Here is a 19,212-nt window from a genome sequence, read left to right on the forward strand (position 1 = left end):
CTTTGCAGTTCGTGCTGCTGTGTAACACACAAACAGAGCTGCATTTCACATTTTCAGCTTCAAAGCGTTGAAGGAGTTCAAAGTAGTTGTGAATTTTACTCACCCTGACAACAGCTGTGGCTGTCCCAGAGAGTTTGACAGGGGGATCTTTCCCAGCACGTTCCCAGAGTGACCCCAGCTCCTCTGCACTGAAGTAGTTGTTTATTCCTCCTGCATCCTTCTAATGATATCAGATGTAATCGGGAGGCAGCTGAGACCCAGTTACATAAGTGGTTGTCAGGGTTTCTCTTTGGCTCTGTTACCCGTATGCTGTTTGCATGCTGACTTTCAGGAACTTGGGGCTTTTCTGTTAACTAGCTAATTCCTGAACCTGATGTGATAGCTGTTGGTTTTTTTTTTTTTTTTTTTTTTCTAATACCCAAGAATTTGAGCTGGTTTGAGGTTTTCTAAACCTTAAAATGGGTGTTATTGATTGGGATTTGTGAGGCTGAAGCAGAGTTGGTGGGTCCAGGCCAGCTCTCAACTTGGGGCTCACTGCAGACCTGCAGGTGAGCTGGCTGTGGGATGGTGCACGGTTCTCTCTGCTATTCACACTGCCTGCAACCCTGCTGGTTCAAACAGGGCATTGTTCAATGCAGTATCTACTTTCCCGCTAAGTCTGCTCAAAACACAGTGTTTTCCCTTTCTCTTTTATATTTATCCTACTGATAAAGTATGGTGGAAATGGGGAAGTGAGTTTTCTTTGGCGCATGGTGATCATCCAGGCAAAGATGGAACCAGACTGGAGCCAAAGATCCTTTTGCTGCAGGAGGAGGTGATCTGGGGATGCTGGTCAGCACTGCTGCCTCTGCAGGCTTCATGCTGCAGCCCAGAGTGGTAGTCTGGCTGTGAGGGGCTTCTGGAGGAACCTGGTGGTGTTTTACAGCATCATGTGAATGCTATTACTCAGTGACAGAAAATGCTTCTCTATCTGCTTGCTGCCTAACACATCAAATCAGTTTGCTCCTGGTTTAAATCCCTGCACTGCAGGGCATTCGCTGCAAGGTGCCAGGTTTATTGGTATGAAACTTTGCTCCCTGGCAGCAATCTTTAGGTAGGCTTTGCTTGGCTCTCTGCAGGTTTGCAGTGCATTCTGAAACTGACTCCAGCATGGTTGTGGAAGGCTTATCTTGTTTATAATGCCATGGACTAATCCTCTTACCCAGAAATGGTGTTTGATAAGGCATTACTGTGGGAGAAGTTGTAGCCTCTGGTCAGAGATGGGCTCTTTCAGAATGCTGAATGATTTCTGGCTGCATTGAGAGCGTGCTTTCAGCTAGATGAGTTTCAGAAAGAGTGAAGGGTGGGTAGGTCTGATATGCAATACAGCATTTTGTTACTCCAAAGCACAGTTGCAACTGTAAGATATGACCTGGCAGATGGTATAATACAACTGCCAGCAGTTCTAGGCTTAAAATGGAGATTTTACAAGAAGAAATCTGGAAATCTAAACGACGTGTGAAGAGGATAGATTAAGCTTCCAGGTTTGTGGAAAAGTGAGGACAGGGAATTATAAATAAAATACCTGAAAGAAACATCTGTTGAAAATAAGCAAGGTTTCTTTTCTGAGATAAATGTTTGTCTGCAGTATCTGTATTCCCTGCTTCAGCTTTGCCCTAGGCCCAAAAAAGAAAGCAGAGACTGCTTGAGTGAAGGGTATGAATCACAGCACCTTGTGCAGGCAGAAATCAGAGTGAGAAGTTAGCAAGCCATGCCTATTGTGGAAAGCACATTTATAGCTAAAAGTGGTTCTTGAAGGTGCCAGAACAGAGAAAATACAGTATTTTTTAAATATTTTTTTTAATATTTTTCCAAAAAAATATTTTCTGGGTTTGCTGAACCTGTTCCATTTGAGCTGTTTTTTGGGCTCTTCAGCCCTCTCTTATAGCCAGCAGATAGGGGAGAAGAGTTTGAGGGAAGAATTCTGTTACCTTCGGTAAATGTAGTCTTATTTGTAACAAACGCAGCTACCAGGACTTCAGTGGGGAACCCAGCGATAAATTCCAGGGTTGGAAAAGTTACTGTACTTTTTTTCTTCCTGAGGAGTCATTGTGTGGCTGCTTATTGTTAAGATTTATCCTTTTAACAAGGACCAAGTTGACCGCACTCTTGGTATTTTCATACTTAAAGAAGTTTTGTTCTTGAAGTGCTGGAGTTGGCAGAAGGAAAAAAAAAGAAAAAGATGCCATGAGAAATGTGTTCCTGCAGTTATTTCAGTGTCGTTTATGAATCATAAATCCCACAAGCTTTTTGCAGTTGGGAGGAGGGATGGAGATGGTAGTGAAGCCCAGTGTCGGAGCACTGAGTTTGCCTGCAGTTCTAACGTTGTGCATGTTGTGCTTTTTTCTTGACTGTGGCTGGGTAATCTGATGGCGTTTTCCTGGTTCTGTTTCATTAAAAGGCAGATTGGGAGCGGCGCAGAGAAATTTCCTTACTAGATGACATTTCATCGCAATGTCCGATCGTTTGGGGCAAATAACCAAGGGAAAGGATGGGAAAAGCAAGTACTCGACTCTCAGCCTGTTTGATAAGTATAAAGGAAAGTCAATAGAAGCTATCAGAACTACAGGTAAGGAGCACCTTCAGGAATCTTCTGCGATCCTCTAAGCTGTTGCAGAGCTATTTATGTTGGATAGGATGCCTAATGGGGAGCAGCAGGGTTACTGAACTGTTGGTATCTAGACTTGAAGGAAAACAATTGGTTTTGCTACTGAGCTGCTGTTATCTTAGAGTCATGGAGGAATTCTGGCAAAGCACCTGGGAGACCGCGGGCCTTTTCTTATAGCCCGTGTCCGTGCTATGAATTGGTCAGGTTGCAGACCTGTTGTTGTAGAACAGGGCAGTTAAGCTGACTGAAGTACCTTAAAGTGGTCAGAACTTGTGTGCTGAGGATTCCCAAGGAAGAGCCTGTATTAGTTTTGCAGTGGAAGCGTGATCAAAAAGAGGATGGTGGAGTGGAAAATAAAACAGGAATGGGTTATCTGGAAAGGCTCTGGATTTGATGTTTGAGTAGAAAAATGAAGTATCAGCTTAGTAAATGCGACTTGATGAGTAGAGTTGGGAGAATCTAGATCTCAGGATTCCTGGGGTAGATGTCCGGTCCATCCCAAGAAATGGGCTTGATTGGCTCTTTTCCCCAAGCTGTGAAAGTGAGAATCCTGCCTCTGTTTGAAATGGAAGAGAAGTATTTACCTGCACCATTAGCTGAAAGATTGGGTGTTTTCTTTAAGGGATGATTACTTGTCCTCCTCCCCCTCCATTGTGGGTTGCTGCCTATTAGCTGTCTGCTACAATAGATGGCTGCTTTGTGGTGATATTGAGGGAAATGAGCTTACTTCTTGTTGACTGTCAATTTTATGAATAGCACAGTGGTTCTGATTGTTGTACAGTTCTTTTAGAACACCAATTGAGATTACTGAGCTAGCAGGATATAGCCAATGTGTGATTTCTTGTGTTCCCTTCTCACTAGTTATTCCTAGACATGGCTTACAGAGTCTTGGAAAAGTTGCTGCTGCTCGGCGCATGCCACCTCCTGCAAACTTGCCTAGCTTGAAGTCTGAGAACAAAGGAAACGACCCCAACATCGTTATAGTACCCAAAGACGGTACAGGATGGGCAAACAAGCAGGATCAATCAGACCAAAAGAGGTGGGTAGAACTGCTTTTTGCTATGTTTTGTCAGGCAAGTGGCAGCAGCAGTTTTGCACTGCTGTGCTGTGTTGAACTTGGAAAGATCAGCTCTGTTTTTCAGGACAGTGCAAAACCAAAAGTAGCTTGATATTTAGCAGCTGTTTTATTGCCAGAGTTGTTTGTTGTCTTGCCCTTCTTTCAGTTTGATCTCACCTCTGCTGTTCTTTCCCAGTTCCAGTGCGACGGCTGCACAGCTGCAGGAGTCGCTGCTGCAGCAGGGTTTGCAGAAATCTGTCTCCAATTTACAGAAGCCGACACAGTCAATCGCTCAGGAGGTAGGCACAAGCAGTCTCTGTCGTCCCAGTCAGCTTGAGGGTTTCCTTTAATCGTCTCTGTTGCCATGTGCAAGTAAGAATTGGCAGGCTATAACTTATAGAACAGCTGCTGTGTAATCAATTCTTCTACAATTGACTCTTGACTCCCAAGTTGCTGTGCCTCAGGAATGCTGTGCTGCAGTTACAGTATAATTTTGTGAGCATTACCTCTGTACCTTTCAAGTGTGTGGGGAAAGTCTAGCTTCCATCTAAAAAGAATGGCTGGAATGCGGGATGGCTGGTTAGCACTTGTAAACCATTTTTCTTTGGGTCTGATTCAAGTGTCGCTTGGTGACAACAGATCCAGCTCTTGCTCCCAGCCTGATGAGACTTGATAAGAAGAGATGTGGTCATGTGGGAGAAGTAGCCAGTGTCAGGACCTGAAAAAACTACTGGCAAGTAAGAAAGCTTCCTCAGAGAGTGCAAGGACCTGTCCCCCTGTGCTGTGGATTTCATACTAACAGTTCTAGCCCTAGAGGTTCAGGAAAATTAGGACAAGTTATGATTTGAAGAGGAAAAGAGTAGTTAATGCATGAGAAACAGGATAGCCTTCAAGTTGAGGCATAGCATGGAACAAATCCGGAAGATTAAGACCTCCAGTTTGGGAAAATGCAACAAAACAAAGAGAAAGCTTGATTAGAGGTAGGAAAGGAAGAAGAATGGTTTGAGAAGATAGTTGGTGGAGGTGACAAGAGTATAGAGTTAAAAGGCAGAGCAGAAGAGTATTTTCAGTGTAGCATCATAGTGCACTGGAGTGGGGTGCAGGTGACTTAAGCCCCATCAAGAAACTGGGGAGACCTGTGGTAGCCAGTGGCACCTCGGTGAAACCTGGGTACCTGTGGCAGGTACTACCCAGGAAGTGAGGAGTAATTAATCTTTGAGCATTTTGTTCATTTGTTTTGGTTTTGTTTTGACTTCATTGTATTTTCAGAGTACAAATTCAGTGCCAGGTGGACCAAAGTCATGGGCACAGCTGAATGGAAAGCCAGCAGGACTAGAAGGTGGTGAGTATGATCAACAGAAAGGAAGCTGGATACATGCTTGTCTCAGGCATGAGTTGGGTTGAGCGAGCTCTTTCTGCCCTCCCTGTCTAGACTGGTGCCTAATGGCATACAGCTGTGTTGGTTACAGCACAGTGAGGCCACATGAGTCCTGTTTTGAATCTGCATAGTCTGTTGGCTGGAATGCTGCAACTGTGTCAGTTCATGTCTGTCAAGCACAAGGCACAGCTTGAGCAGAGCATGGCCTGTTGGTGCTCTGAACCAGAGTGCCGGTGCCATCTTCCTCAGCCCAGAGCAGTGTTGAAAAAGAAGCAGAAAAAAAGAGTGGAGGAGGAAGGGGGTTGGATTAGGAGAAAACAGCACGTCAGAGGCTGGGAATGATGGTGTTTCCATGGCTGCTGGCATGGGAAGCCTGGCATAGCAAGGTGGTTGGAATGAGCCTGTAATGGTTAATGTTCAGGGAGGCTGTATGCATTTTCCTTTGGTGAAGGGACCATGGTGGAAATGGCACTGCACTGCTGCAGCATGCATTTGCTTACACCTCAGCTGATGCCTGATGTCTCCCTTGGTAACTGCAGCTTACCACTTATTGCTTGACTAAGGATCCTGGCACAATGTTAACAAAGTTTGCTTGACTAAGGATCCTGGAGTTACTTGCCTTCAGATGCATTTACGTCCACACATGAGGTAATTTCCAGTGCTACCATTAAAACTGGTAAGAGTAGAAGCTCAGTCCCAGAGTTTAATCTGGATAGACTGGAAGCCATGAGACACCCAATGAAACTGCAGTGGTTTTTCATTTTATTTTTTTTTTTTTCCCAAAGAATTGAAATAACCACAGATTGCAGTAATGGAGGGAACAAGCTTATCCTAAATTGGGTTGCTTAGTGAGAGGGTGTTTCTCAAAGGTAAAATGTTAGAACAGAAACTTGTGCTTGCTTGCAGTTGATGGACAGTGCAAAGGCTGTTTGGTTAATTGATACATTTTTTAGACTGTTGCTCTGCAGACCTCCTTCCTATGCATTTTCTCTTGAAATTTGATTTTTTAACAATTTATAGATTTTCTTGGAAGTTCATTGTAGGTCAGTCTTGTTGGTGTTCTTATCGAAGTCTTATCAATGTTCTCAGCCCAAGAAAAGAGTTGCATATGTGAATAAAGAGCAGCTTAACTAGAAGGTGATTGAATTAAAAGCATCAGAAATCTGGCTAAAAGGATTTACCGGGCCACCCCATTCATGCACCTCTTTTCTGGCAGTGAGCAGTTATTTTTCTAGCAGTACTGACAGAGAGGTGTTTTGCTGTTGGCTCTTCTAGGTGTCATTGCTGTTAAATCTTTCTCTCTGAGAGGGGCGTATCTCAGACTAATGTGATGTAGTAAATTAGAGATGAACTGCTCTGTGCCTGTTTCTTTCATTTAAGGGGCATTTCCAGGGAGGGAAAGGCAAAACCACGAAAGAAACAAACCAATACTAAAACAGACACCAAACTTTTCTCAGTGTGATGCTGCCTAGGATTACAGTGCAAATTGTTAATGCCTGCCCATTAACGGTCATTATATTGTGCAGCCCTACCCACAGGGAAAAACTAATGCTGCCTAGGGATTGGGATGGAGGAGTTTGTCCTGAAAGACAGTTAAATGTTGTTAATGTTCTCATTGTTATTCTAATTCAGTAGAAGGCAGTAGAAAAGATGAACTCTTAACACATGTCAGCTGATGTTATACTCGGCAGTTGGCAGCATCTTCTCTGGAAATCTTCAGGAGGGAGATGTTGTGCAGGGTGCAGATTCCAGAAGGTGCGGCTGACTTAAGCCAGTCCTCCTATCTTTGCCCCTAAAGAGTCAAGATTAAACTCTTTTGTTAGGTCTTCAGTAGTCATTGTTGACACTTCTAATGAGATTATTATGAAGGAGGATTAGCCAGGTAACACAAAGAAACAGAAGAAGAGTAATGCAAAAATGCAGACAAATTCTTTTTAGTCAGTGTTAACAAATTTAGGAGAACTGCTGTGTTTTGTTTTCCAGTCAGTGCCAGATCTTCATAAGAGAGAGAGCTTTCATTTTAGGGTCGCTGGTGACTCAGCAGAGCAGTCTTCCAATGACAGAAGATGAACCTGGCCTGCTCTGGCTGGTGATCTGCATCTTAAAAGTGCTGCAGCGAGGAGGAGGGTTGGGAAATAGCATATAGCACTTAGTCCTTGTCTGTGGACTTTCACCAACTCTATTGCCAGAAATCTTAACAGTAGAGTTCCCCGGTGGAGTGAGATTTGAGTAGAAGTCTGAATAGAAGTGTCAAAATCTTGATAAGAGAATATCATTTATAAGTCATCTTGCAGAATTTGTATCCCTGCCTCAGTGTGAATTTTGTGCTGCACAAAAATCGAAAGCTGAGAAAGTTTGCTCTGACTTTGTTGAACATGAGAGATCAAGTGAAAATCTCAGAAGTGTGGAAGTATTTGGTGAGGATGTCTGTTGTGGTGTTGGTGACAGTTTCTGAAAGCGTTTTGGGTGTGATCGAGGTGCAGATATGTTAGCAGTTGGGGCTTAAATTTGCTGGGTGCACCGATTCTCGGGAAACATGTTTTCAGGGTGATCTCATAAGGGAGCTGGAAGAGTGGAAAGATCTGAGTCCCACACTTATTGTCTGACAGGTTCAAGGGCCTCAAGCCGACTGTTATCCTTCTCTCCCGAGGAATTTCCGACGCTGAAAGCAGCTGGCGAGCAGGACAAGGTTGGCAAAGAAAAGGGCGCCTTAGATCTGTCGTATGGGCCAGGACCAAGCCTCCGCCCCCAGAGTAAGTGGAGATGGGTTTTTTTGCCTGACTCCAGCTCAGAACCTGAATCCCATAGATTTGTTTTTGGTGTCATTTCACAGTCCTGTCCAATATTCTGTCCCTACTTTTGTTATAAGCTCGTGTTGCTTAGCAAAGACTGTGGATTTGTATGTAAAGATCATGCTATTCGGTGCTCGTGTTGTATCTTCCAGTCTGCTAATATGGATTGTAATATATCATAGTTATTCATTAAAACTGCTGTGTATGGAAGTAGGGAGGGTTGGCTTTGTTCTGTGACTTTTAATGTAGTGATGCTGCAAAACAGGTATCTTCCCTCAGGGTAGGGGAGAGTTGCAGGTGAAGTGAGCGTGTGGTTTAGTTCTGTCTCTGAGTGTTTGTGTTTGATCTAATTGCCTTTAATTTTGCAGAATGAGGACTGTGGAGATGGGTGGAGGAGTTCTGGTTGAAATTGAACCTTATTGACAAATAAGGACACCGCTGGTGCAGTAATTACCTAGCAGCAGCTGATGCTCCTGGTCTCTTGGGAAAAATAACGTCTGGAAATTTTCCTTGGTCCCTGATGTTTTTCTATATTCTCAAGTGTAATTAGGGCTTGACCAGAGTATTTCAGTGTTGTGTTTCTGATGAAGTGACCACATTCACAAACGTTAACATAGTTGTCACCTCCTTTCCAGATGTCACTAGTTGGAGGGAGGGCGGTGGGAGGAACATCACCTCTGCCACATCTCTGACCGCCTCCCCTGCTGAGCTGGGCAGCAAGACCTCAAGCACTGGAGACGGAGCCCCCTCCTCAGTGAGTGCCAGCGATGCGAAGGAGCCGTCCCTCCGCCCAGCTCAGCCTGTCCGCAAAGGGGCTTCGCAGTTCATGGGAAATGTCTACCAGCCCCCTACGTACCATGACATGCTACCTGCTTTTGTAAGTTGTGCTTCTCACAAAGCCCTGCTATGTCTTCGATTCTCGTAATGCCTATGCGTGTTGAGAAAGTCAGCTAAGATAGCATTTCTCTAGACTCTCCTCTCAGTTGGTTCCTGGAACTTGCTCAAGGATCCTTCATCTATTTTTAGCATTCCCTATTGTATGTTTACCCTTTCAAGTTAGAATAGTGTAGCACTTTGTGCTCCAGGGAGAAATGAAACTGCTGTAGTGTTGCTCAGCCCAAGGAAAAGTTTGTGCTTTTCTGGAGCTGGAGAGGTAACGTATCTGTTAGCCAGCCAGACACTAAACATTTGTTTTAACTTTGCATAGTTGCAACTGCTGTGCCTGTGTGTAATCTAATCTGGGTAAGCCTGCTTGTGGCAGTGAAAATACAGGCTCTTCTGTTTTGTCTTGTTCCAGATGTGTCCACAACAGCCATCTGAGACCCCTGCACCATTGGACCGAGGGTCTTTCCCTGTTCCTCAGCTTCGGCTTGAGCCCCGTGTCCCTTTCAGACAATACCAGATGAATGACCAGGATGGGTAAGGTTGCCGTGACTGTCCCACTTGAGAGGCTGATTTGGTGTGTGACACAAGCCCTGTGCTTGCTGTGTGGGTGAAGTTGTAGGTAGCCAGAGAAAATCCAAGCGGTCAGTGCTTTGCTCTAACTACAGCAGCACCTGAAAGGTTGCAGGACACTGAGCACTGTGTGCCTCCGGAGCAGGTAGATGTATAAAGTGGGTGTGTGTGACTGTGGTCTGGAAGGTTTGCAGCCCTAGGAAGTGAGTACCGTGTAGATAGTGAAGAGAAGTTTTGCTGAGCAGGAAGAGATACTCAGATTCCTTCTATGTGCTTAATAGAAATGACTGATTCACTGTTACAAAGTCAGCTACACGTTCCTTTATGTCTGACCAATATTTATGCATCTCCCTGTAGAAAAGAGAACAGGCTTGGCCTGTCTCGCCCAGCACGTCCACTTCGGCAGCTGGTAGAGAGAGCGCCTCGACCCACCATCATCAACGCAGAGAACCTGAAGGGGCTGGATGAACTAGATAACGATGCGGATGATGGATGGGCAGGTAAAGTACCTCTGTCCTTTAGCTTCGAGCAATGACTTGGCAGGTAAAGCAAAGTAATTGCTGCTTGCCAGAAAGTTCTAGTGGCTCTGTTTCACTATTGTAGAATGGATGAGGGGAAGGAAAGGGTGGTCAGTGCAGCTGTGAAGGTGCTCTTGGTGTACATGATGACACAATGGATCCTTCTGATCCCTCCATCACAGTACTATAGGAACTGGATCTGAAGACTCCTAAAAGCTGAAAACACCAAGCAGCAGTAGGATACAAGAGCAGTGAAGAGTTAGTCCTATATTTGCAGTTATGGCGGTATGTAGTTATGCAGTGTAGCTTGATGGCTGTCTCTTTACTTGCAGCCTTCTTTCCCAGGCTGTTTACAGCTTCTCTTTTGGGACCAACCTGCTGTTTAGCAGTGTGAGTTCTTGGTAATCATATAATTTCCAGTATCTGTGCTGGACATTTAGTTTTCAAAATAGCATTCTATTTCAGCGCCAGAGAAGGCATGAGCTTTTTGAGGCCAGGTTTCTTTCCTCTGACATGCCCCTTTTCCAATTCTGCCTTCTCAGGCATTCATGATGAAGTGGATTACTCTGAGAAACTGAAGTTTAGTGAAGATGAAGAAGAAGAAGAATCTCTTAAAGATGGACGGCAGAAGTGGTAAGAACTGGCTGCATCCACATCCATGAGGTTGATTTCTCCCCGCCTCCCCCTTACACTGAGATTTTTGTTGACTCCACATGCCTGTCTTTGAACGGACCTCAAGGGTGTGCATGGGTCATGGAGCTAAGTGCCAAGTGTCTCACCTTTGTCAACCTGCACAGCAGTGATGTAACTCCAAGAGCACCTTAGGAAGAAAAGCCCGTTGCTTGGACTGGTGTTTCTGTTTACATCCTTTGTTTCTGTTACAGTCAGTTGTCGTTGCCACTTGATGAGCAAGTCTGCAAGTGCTTTTTGAGGCAAGTTGCAAATGTAATAGCAAATCTTTGGGTTTTTTTATGACAGGAACAGCTGGGATCCCAGAAGGCAGCGGCAGTTGTCTATGAGCTCCGCAGACAGTGCAGATGTCAAACACACCTTGGAGGAAGGAAAAAACTGGAGCGACTCAGTTGGTTTGTCCCGGTCAGTCCGGAAAGTGCAGGATTCACAGCAGCCTCCAAGGAAGATCAATGGCTGGAGCTCTACGTCTGAATACCAGGTAGTTTGAGCTCACGTGGGTGGGCTCGTTCTGTTGAGCTAGTGGATGTGACATCGGTGTCCTTAAAAGATCTCCCAGACACTACTGAGAATGGCATGTTGAGGAATTTCTCAATTCTTTGCTTATGTGTACTGCACTGCCACTAGCAAGAGAAAATTGAAGCTGGTGCCATGCAGTGGGGTTGTCAGACGAAAAATGGAGATAGTGAAGTAGTAGATAGCAGTAACTCCTCACTGAAAGGGGATTTGTGAGCATGAGGATAGGGAAAGGTGGCAGCTGGCAAGAGGGGATTTTTCTCATCGCGGGGTGCAGAGCTCGAGGTAGAGGATACATTTGAGTCATGCTTACTGAGAAATGTTTTTCCTTCGGCAGAAGCCCTCACAGGGAAGTGCTCTCAGACAGCAGTCCCTTGAAGATAAAGAAGAAAAAGTGCCACTGAGGCAGAAGTTTGTGCACTCTGAGATCTCTGAGGCTGTTGAACGAGCCAGGAAGCGACGGGAGGAGGAGGAGCGGCGAGCCAGGGAGGAGCGACTGGCAGCCTGTGCTGCCAAGCTGAAGCAACTTGATCAGAAATGCAAACTGGCTCAAAAGAGTGGGGAGACCCAGAAACACACAGAGAATGAAGACCTGCGACCCCTAAACACAGAGAAAACTGCCGTGCAAGAAAATGGTCATGTTCTGCGTAGAGGTACAGAAGCATTACTTGCCTTGTAAAAACTGGTTTTCTTGCTATTGTGCTGATATTTCCCTTGAATTGTGAGGGAGTTCCTGGGAGGGGGAGCATTTGGGATGGTGCCTAAGACATGAGCTGCCTCATGTATTCTGTGGAGATTTTGGATTGATGATGAGGGTTTGCTTGAGGGGAGATGAGGGGGGGGGGAAAAAAAAAAAAGCAACTTAGCTATTAAAACAAGCACAAACTTCTTTGGTTATTTTAACCATGCTTAATTAGCTGTGGTATCAGGGACCTTGTTGGAATGGGCCTCCTAGAATTCTCATGGTTGGATGATACTATTTGTGATGAGGCCACTGATCACAAAATCATTTTATTGGGAAGTGCTGACAAGTGTAAGGAGTAGCAGAGCAAATGAACTTTGTTCCACTGTGCTGAAGCAGAAGGCTAATAGCAGAAGGGGATCTCAAAATCTATCACTAAAACAAGAACAATCAGGGCAGATCACAGAGTGTGAGGTGCTACATGTGACTGTAATAAAGTTCAGTTCAGCCACATTACACAATCAGGACGTGCCTGCAGTTTGATGTATTTTGCTGTATCTGGTGATGTACACACAAGCTGTATCATGGGCAGGACTCAACGAGGCTTATTTTCCTCTCTCCAGCAACCCCTGAGTTTCACACACAGGATGTCTCTGGCTATCTGGAAGAGGAGACTCCTGCCCCAGCAGCACCCCAAAGCAGCAGTGAGGAGGAGCTCAGGGAAGCTCCATCCCCAGCACAGGAGTTCAACAAATACCAGAAGTCTCTTCCCCCACGATTCCAGAGGCAACAGCAGCAGGTAATAGGTGTGATACTCCTTCCCCACTTCTTTGGATCCCCACGTAACAGTGGTCTGTCTGATTTTCAGTGCCTTCAGTGTTAGGTAACCAACCAATCCTTGGGCTGGGAGGTGACAACTACTGGTTCTCCTCCAGCATTTTTCCCTGTTCTTGATCACAGATGTTGACTGTGTAACATGTGTGAAAGGGCTCTCTACGTAGGTTATGTGATTTTTTTTTGCCTCGTGCTGGAGCTGTTGTAACAGCTAACAGCTTTCTGTGACTGGGGAGAGGCGTGGGCAGGCCAGGTTTATCACTTGCCTGGGAGAAAAGTAGACGCTGCTGTCAGAAATGTCGACTTGTCTGGCACTGTTGTCTCTGCATCTCCTGACAGTGTGACATTTTAGGACTGTATGGTGTGTGGCAGAGCTCTGGTTTGCAAATGTGTGCATGTACTGAAAGCCAGAGACTTTCACCTTTCTGTGTCCACGGTTTAAAAGCAGCAGTGGCTGTGTTGGTACTTAAAGATCCAGCAAAGTACCTAACACTTTTGGCTGGTAGTAAAGCTGGTGATCACCTGTTCTTATTCCATGGCACAGGATAGAAGCTGGTGCTCTTCAGCACTGCTGCAGTGACACAGTGCTGAATATGCAGCTAAGGGAAAGGAAGCTGATTTATTTGGGGACCAGCCGTTTGCACTTGATGTTACATTGCTGTATGCTTACCCTGCTGGGTGTGGGTAACCATTCACCTGCCAGGGTCAAACTGTGCTTAAGTTGGCAAGTGGTTTGAACTCTGCTTCTGGACTGACTGTGAGTGGTATAAAGTGATATCCTTCTTGTTCCACTTCCTCCTGCAGAGGGAGGGGATTTTTTTTACATCTGCTCTAATTTTCTGCTTGATCCTTTTTTTCTGTGAGCTCTTGTTGATAATTATTTTCTTTGTACCTCAAGTATGTGTTTGTTTCTGTTTTGTTTCATTGACAGTTCTTTCTGGGCACTGAGAAACCAGTCTGAATTGCTTCATGTGACTTACCTCTTTCTCAGCTTTACAATACTGTATATGTCATGTGTGCTGTCCAGCTCTCCCTGCTGCAGCAAGCCTCTCCCCTTAGGGCAGCAGCAGCACTCAGGCTTGTGATAACACAGAATTAATTGTCAGTCTTGATAGAATAACCATTTGAAATATGATATTATCAACTGCTGCAAACCTTAGCGAGGAGGTGAAGATTAAGCTTTTGCTTGGAAGCTTAATTACTCTCTTGGCTATTCCCCGTGACATTTTCATGAATCAAATATGCAGCAGCAAATGTTGCTGGTGTTGCTCTTTCTAAGAGATGCTCTGAAGCTAAAATAATTGGGTGTCTTTGCTGTTGCACTGTTTAATACCTCAGGTCATTGTTACTGGAAGAGCATTAAGTTTTCATTGTATTTTCTCCTACCCTTTGTGCTGTTAGTATGTATGAGGCAGGTCGTATTTTGGGTGGCTTGTATTGCTGCTTTTTTTGACAGTGGTTTCATGAAAGGAAAAAGTTGATGCCATCAGTGCTGTCTTTTATGAGATACTTTATCCAGGATCCTGGAAGAGTAGGAACTTAATCTTTGTGTTTATCTTATTTTTCTCTCCAGCCATAATGGCTTTCAGATATCAGTTTGCCTCTTGCTCCGTATTAGGGATTGCCTTTTTGTAAACAATTGCTGTATTGGACACTGTGAGCTCAGTAAGAAAAGTGTGGTGACAAGCCTGATGAGTAAACAGGTGTATTTCCTGTTAATTAGAGCTGTTTGTGTTTTGAAAACTTTCTTCAGTACTCAGTGTTCCTTTCACATGCAAGTTGTTCTTGGACCTTAGGCAATAGTTACACGTTTAGTCAAATTAACATCATAACACTCCTCATCTAAAGGAAGGTAAACTGGCCACATGGGAAATGGAAAACAGCCCGGTGGTGTCAGTCCATCTCCGGAGGATGCACAGGAAATACTGTGAAATATTAACAGCTCTCCTAATTCAACTTAGAATGTTCTTATCTAATCTGTTTGGCTAACATGAATAGGACTATTATGCACACATACTAAATAACTTACGGTGGCATTTCCTTCAAGGAGCAATGTCTTCTGAAGTATTTAGTTCCAGTTAAGGGATGATGTTTGACGGGAAACTGTCCTATATCTTACGGAAATGCTGAGAAAAATATGAACTCCTGTCTTGAAGATCATCTCTTCTATTTGACTATGCAGTGGGCTCATAGTGATGACCTGATCTCTTGGCTGCATTTATTGTGTTCTAGGTAATTTAAGAAAAACAGCATTTGCTGCATTTTCAGTTTGTGGCGAATTGCCTGTAACTGCTCTACCTTCCTCTCTGAACTGTTTTTGAGCCTCTTACACAAAGAATGCATTTTCTTTGGTCTGGTCAGGTTGCAGCTGTGCTTTTTTTGCACCATGACAGTTGATGTCAAATGCCCCATTCTTCCCTGCAGGAGCAGCTGTACAAGATGCAGCACTGGCAGCAGCAGCAGCAAGTCTATCCTCCCCCATCCCATTCCCATCGGACTTTCTACCCACCACACCCCCAGATGCTTGGCTTCGACCCTCGCTGGATGATGATGCCCTCTTACATGGACCCTCGCATGGCTCAGAGTCGCACTCCTGTGGATTTCTACCCTTCAGCCCTTCACCCTTCAGGTGAGATATTCTCAGTGTTTCCCTTTATCATAGCAGTTGACTTGGTCCAGTATCTGGAAAGCTACTCTCAGACCTAAGACTTTGGGAATTGATTTTCCAGATTTTAGAATGTGAGGATTGTGTTACAGTCTTAAAAGTTCTGCAAGTGCCCAGGTGCTCTGTGTCCTCAGGACTGGTATTTCAGGTGGTTTCTGGTCATGGGGGAGGATGACCTGTTGAGGTAGTTTTGGCTCTCTTCCCTTGCTGTGCTTCATCTGTCTCACCTCAGCCTAGACTTCTTATCCTGTCTGGCTGGCTGCAGTAAACCTCCAGGGATGAGAAAGTCAGTTATGATGAGGACTACTGGCGAAACAAAGGAGCTTTGGAGGGAGAGCATATTGCCTGTCCATCTCCTGCACTGCGTTGGGGTATCTTCCTTAGCAGCTGTGGAGCCATAGAAGGTATAAAGGTAGATCTTCCCTTTAGAAGAGGAGGATTGGTTTGGGAATGATTGGCAAATGTCCTGGGGAAATCTGTAGTTTCTGGGAAGGTGCTAGAAGCACAGAGCTTACCTTGCTACTGATCTTGAGAGATAAGAATATAAACACTAGGGTGTATAAATTACTCCCTTGAGTCTGTGGCTTGTTTTCATGAACCTGCTTACTGCCAAGCCTGTGATGGTGTGTAGTGAGCAAGCTGGTTTCTGAAAGCTGTGTCACCTGCTATGTCATTCCAGATATATTTCCCAGCTGTGTATTTCCCAAGTGCAGGCTTCTCTCTGCAGAAAGGTTTCCATGGCTGCAGTCACCTGCAGTCCAGGAAGGAAGGGGAATCAAGCTAGTATTAGATTGTTAATTCTTCCTGACAGTGAGACTGTAGTGTTAACAATACAAACTCTGTCATGACCAGGAATTATGAAGCCCATGATTCAGCAGGAATCCATCGGTGGGAACAGCCTTCGATCTGAAGATCAGAACTGTCAGGCAGGTCAGGTGGAAAGGAAGGCTGCTCCCATGGACCCTGTGCCAGTATGGGGCCAGGAGAGCTATGCATCTCTGCAGAGCAAAGGGTACTCCCTGTCACATCAAAAGCAGTCTGACAACATGACCATGGAGGGGCTGCATGCCAGGTGAGTGCAGATCTTCCCCATCCTCACACATGCTATGGTGGGAGGCCATGCTGTCATAAGAGGCCATTTCATACTGAAAAGCAGGCTTAGAGTTGACCTAGAAGATGTCAAACAGGCCATTGTACTGATCTGGTAGCACCTTACGGTCAGTTTTTCTGGCTGATACTTGTCCAGACTGACCAGCTTGGAGTCTTGTGGGGCTGCTTGTGCAGTAGGAGTTGCTTGTCATTTGCATGGATAGGTACTGAAAATGATGAGTCAGAAATTCTTGTCATTTCTAGTTTGTCTCCTAATTCTTCTGGACTTCCTGAATTCAGTTACTTGTTGGGGGCTGCATTTCCCTTTATTTCTTAAGTTTGCTGCCCAACATAGGAACTGCTTTCTTTATCATCCATTGATTTGACAAACCAGATAATACAGCCTGGGGCCATACCAGAATGCAGGGCAGATCTGCTACTTAAAGGCTCATTGTCTCATGATGTAGAACAAAACCTAATTTATTTCTTTGTACCTCTTGTGCTCAGCTTGGGCCCTTGGGTGCATGCTGTGCTTTACATTAACTAACTGTTTTATGTTTGTTGTTTCCTTCATAGAAATGGCAGTTCTTACTCTTCCTCTCCTGGAAGGCCAGAGAATCTGAATGCCCAGCGAGATCTCTTTGAGGAAGGAGGGGAGGAATACTTGAATGCTTTTGACAAGAAGGCCCAAGGAGACTTTGACAGCTGCCTGTCTTCTCAGAGGCTGGGCCAAGATCTCTTGTTTCAACATCAGGAGAGTGTGCAGGAAACTTGTCCTTCCAGCAACCGCCATGCAAACTTGAGGTGTTCACCTCTAGAGCCTGATTTTATCCAAGCAGAGAAGAAACCTGAATATAATGGCTGGGATATCAGCCACCATCAGAAACCTTCAGAGACTGCGGCAGAGATTACAGAAGAAGTTCCCAGAAATGAGCAGTCATTCACTGCTGACCCGTGGAAGAAAGAAGGAGCTAATGCCAAACAGCCTGCTGAAGAGACAGCAGAGTGGGCCCCTGAAAACCGAAGCACAGGCGTCCAACAGCAGGAGCAAATTGGGAGGACACGACGATCAGGCCCAATCAAAAAGCCAGTGCTGAAAGCCCTCAAGGTGGAGGAGAAGGAGAAGGAGATGGAGAAGGTCAAACTGGAGGGAGAGGACACCTCACGCCATCTGAAGGAGAAACTGACTGTTCAGAAAGCGGAAAACGAATCGGACGATTCTGCGGCCTTACTGAACTCCACACGTTACCTGCTGGATGACAAAGGCTCTTCCCAAGCCAGCCTTGCCCAAGAGGCTGAGAAGTCGCAAGAAGAAGAGGAGGAGGAGGAGGAAGATAAACCAGAAAGAACCTGGGAGAACAAGCTCTCCAGAGAGTCCAGTGATCTTCCTCCCACAAAGAGAAATAACTGGATCTTCATTGATGAAGAACAAGCCTTTGGTGGGAGAGGTCAAGGGCGTGGGCGAGGGAGAGGCTTCAGAGAATTCACTTTCAGGGGCCGAGGCACTGTTGTGAGCAGTCGGGGAGTCTATAACAACCAGCGGAGCGGGCGAGGGCGAGGGCTCCGGGAGTTCAACCAGCCAGAGGACTTCCCCAGGGGCAAGCCAAGGCGACGGATTGCAAGTGAGACGCATAGTGAAGGGTCAGAATATGAGGAACTCCCCAAACGTCGCCGTCAGAGGGGCTCGGAGAACAGCAATGATGGCTCTGTGCTGGACAGAGAGGACAGTGATTTGAAGAAGGGAGACTTCAAAGAGTCTTGGAGGTCCAACAAAATCTATTCAGATGATCACACTAGTCTTGACCCTAAGATGAGGGCCCCAAGAGCTTTTGGGAGGTCACTGCCACCAAGGCTAAGCAACTCTGGCTATGGGCGAAGAGGTTTCATGGGCAAGGAACCAACCCAGTGGCAAGGCAGGAGTGGGGGAGCGGGGTGGCAGGAGTACAGCCACAGCTCTCCATCAGATGCTTTTGGAAGCCGGCAACAGTCTGACAGGGACTACATTCAGGATTCTTACAAGCATGTGGATTCTTTCTCTAGCAGGGTTTTTGATGAGAGCCATCTGGATGACAAGAGGCACTTCTTCCAGGAGGATTACTTAGCAGATCAGGAGAACATAGAGAACAGGCCATTCAGGAGACGACGTCCCCCCCGTCAAGACAAGCCTCCACGCTTCAGGCGCCTCCGGCAAGAGCGAGAATCGGTTGGTCAGTGGAACCCTGACGAGGGAGGCCCCAACCTGCTGCCCAGCCAGTGGCCAGGACGGCCCAAACTGAGCACTGCAGAGAAGAGCAGCATCTCGGGCAGGCGGTCTCCTGAGCTGTCGTACCAGAACTCCTCAGACCACGCCAACGAGGAGTGGGAGACAGCATCTGAAAGCAGTGACTTCAGTGAGCGTCGGGAGAGGCGAGATGGAGTTTCGGAGAGTGAGGGCCAGCTGGAGAGTGGGCTTGGGAGTGGCAGCCTGGGAGAGAAGAGAGAGCTAGCAAAAAGGAGCTTCTCGAGCCAGAGGCCACTGGTGGACAGGCAGAACCGCAAGACTGAGCCAGCAGGATACGTGGAGCAGTCTGTCAGGACTGTAGGAGCAGCTTCACGATATGAGAGCCAGCAGAATGGGGCACTCATAAAAAGTAAAAGGTAAAGTTGCTTTCTCATGTGCAAATGTTTGTCATCTGGTGCGTGGATAACAGGTCGCATGGAGAACGGGGTCTGTGAGTAGGGGGCTGTTGCCTGTATCTCTTTCAGTGTAATGTGGGTGATTTCCACCCTACTTACTCAAGTTTACTGTGTCTGTATTTGCCTGAGCAAGTATTTTCTTAGACCTTAGCAGGGTCTGGTGTTGAGTGGTAAGGCAGTGCTGTGTGTTTCTAAGATGACGGGAGGAGTTCC

General features: G+C 45.9%; 1 protein-coding gene across 18 annotated transcripts in view; it reads left to right on the top strand.

Moving 5' to 3' along the window:
* Positions 1-19,212, top strand: part of PRRC2B (proline rich coiled-coil 2B) — a 47,741-nt gene that overhangs the window by 10,291 nt on the left and 18,238 nt on the right. For 10 of the 18 annotated variants that reach the window (XR_008202655.1, XR_008202654.1, XM_052667826.1 and 7 more), the window contains exons 2-16: positions 2,441-2,608; positions 3,509-3,686; positions 3,901-4,003; positions 4,974-5,046; positions 7,692-7,835; positions 8,510-8,751; positions 9,172-9,293; positions 9,687-9,829; positions 10,390-10,480; positions 10,826-11,021; positions 11,391-11,706; positions 12,359-12,543; positions 15,000-15,198; positions 16,087-16,306; positions 16,900-18,960. Coding sequence is in view for 16 of the 18 variants with exons in the window: in XM_052667826.1 (XP_052523786.1) it covers positions 2,494-2,608; positions 3,509-3,686; positions 3,901-4,003; positions 4,974-5,046; positions 7,692-7,835; positions 8,510-8,751; positions 9,172-9,293; positions 9,687-9,829; positions 10,390-10,480; positions 10,826-11,021; positions 11,391-11,706; positions 12,359-12,543; positions 15,000-15,198; positions 16,087-16,306; positions 16,900-18,960 (4,388 nt within the window). In the remaining 2 variants the exon portion in view is untranslated. Of the gene's footprint in view, positions 1-2,440; positions 2,609-3,508; positions 3,687-3,900; positions 4,004-4,973; positions 5,047-7,691; positions 7,836-8,509; positions 8,752-9,171; positions 9,294-9,686; positions 9,830-10,389; positions 10,481-10,825; positions 11,022-11,390; positions 11,707-12,358; positions 12,544-14,993; positions 15,199-16,086; positions 16,307-16,899; positions 18,961-19,212 lie in introns of all 18 variants that reach the window. The other 8 variants (XM_052667817.1, XM_052667827.1, XM_052667828.1 and 5 more) reach the window with 4 other exon arrangements.

The sequence above is a fragment of the Tympanuchus pallidicinctus genome, unplaced genomic scaffold, assembly GCF_026119805.1.
Source record: "Tympanuchus pallidicinctus isolate F22 unplaced genomic scaffold, pur_lepc_1.0 scaffold8, whole genome shotgun sequence".
Classification (NCBI taxonomy): Eukaryota; Metazoa; Chordata; class Aves; order Galliformes; family Phasianidae; genus Tympanuchus; species Tympanuchus pallidicinctus.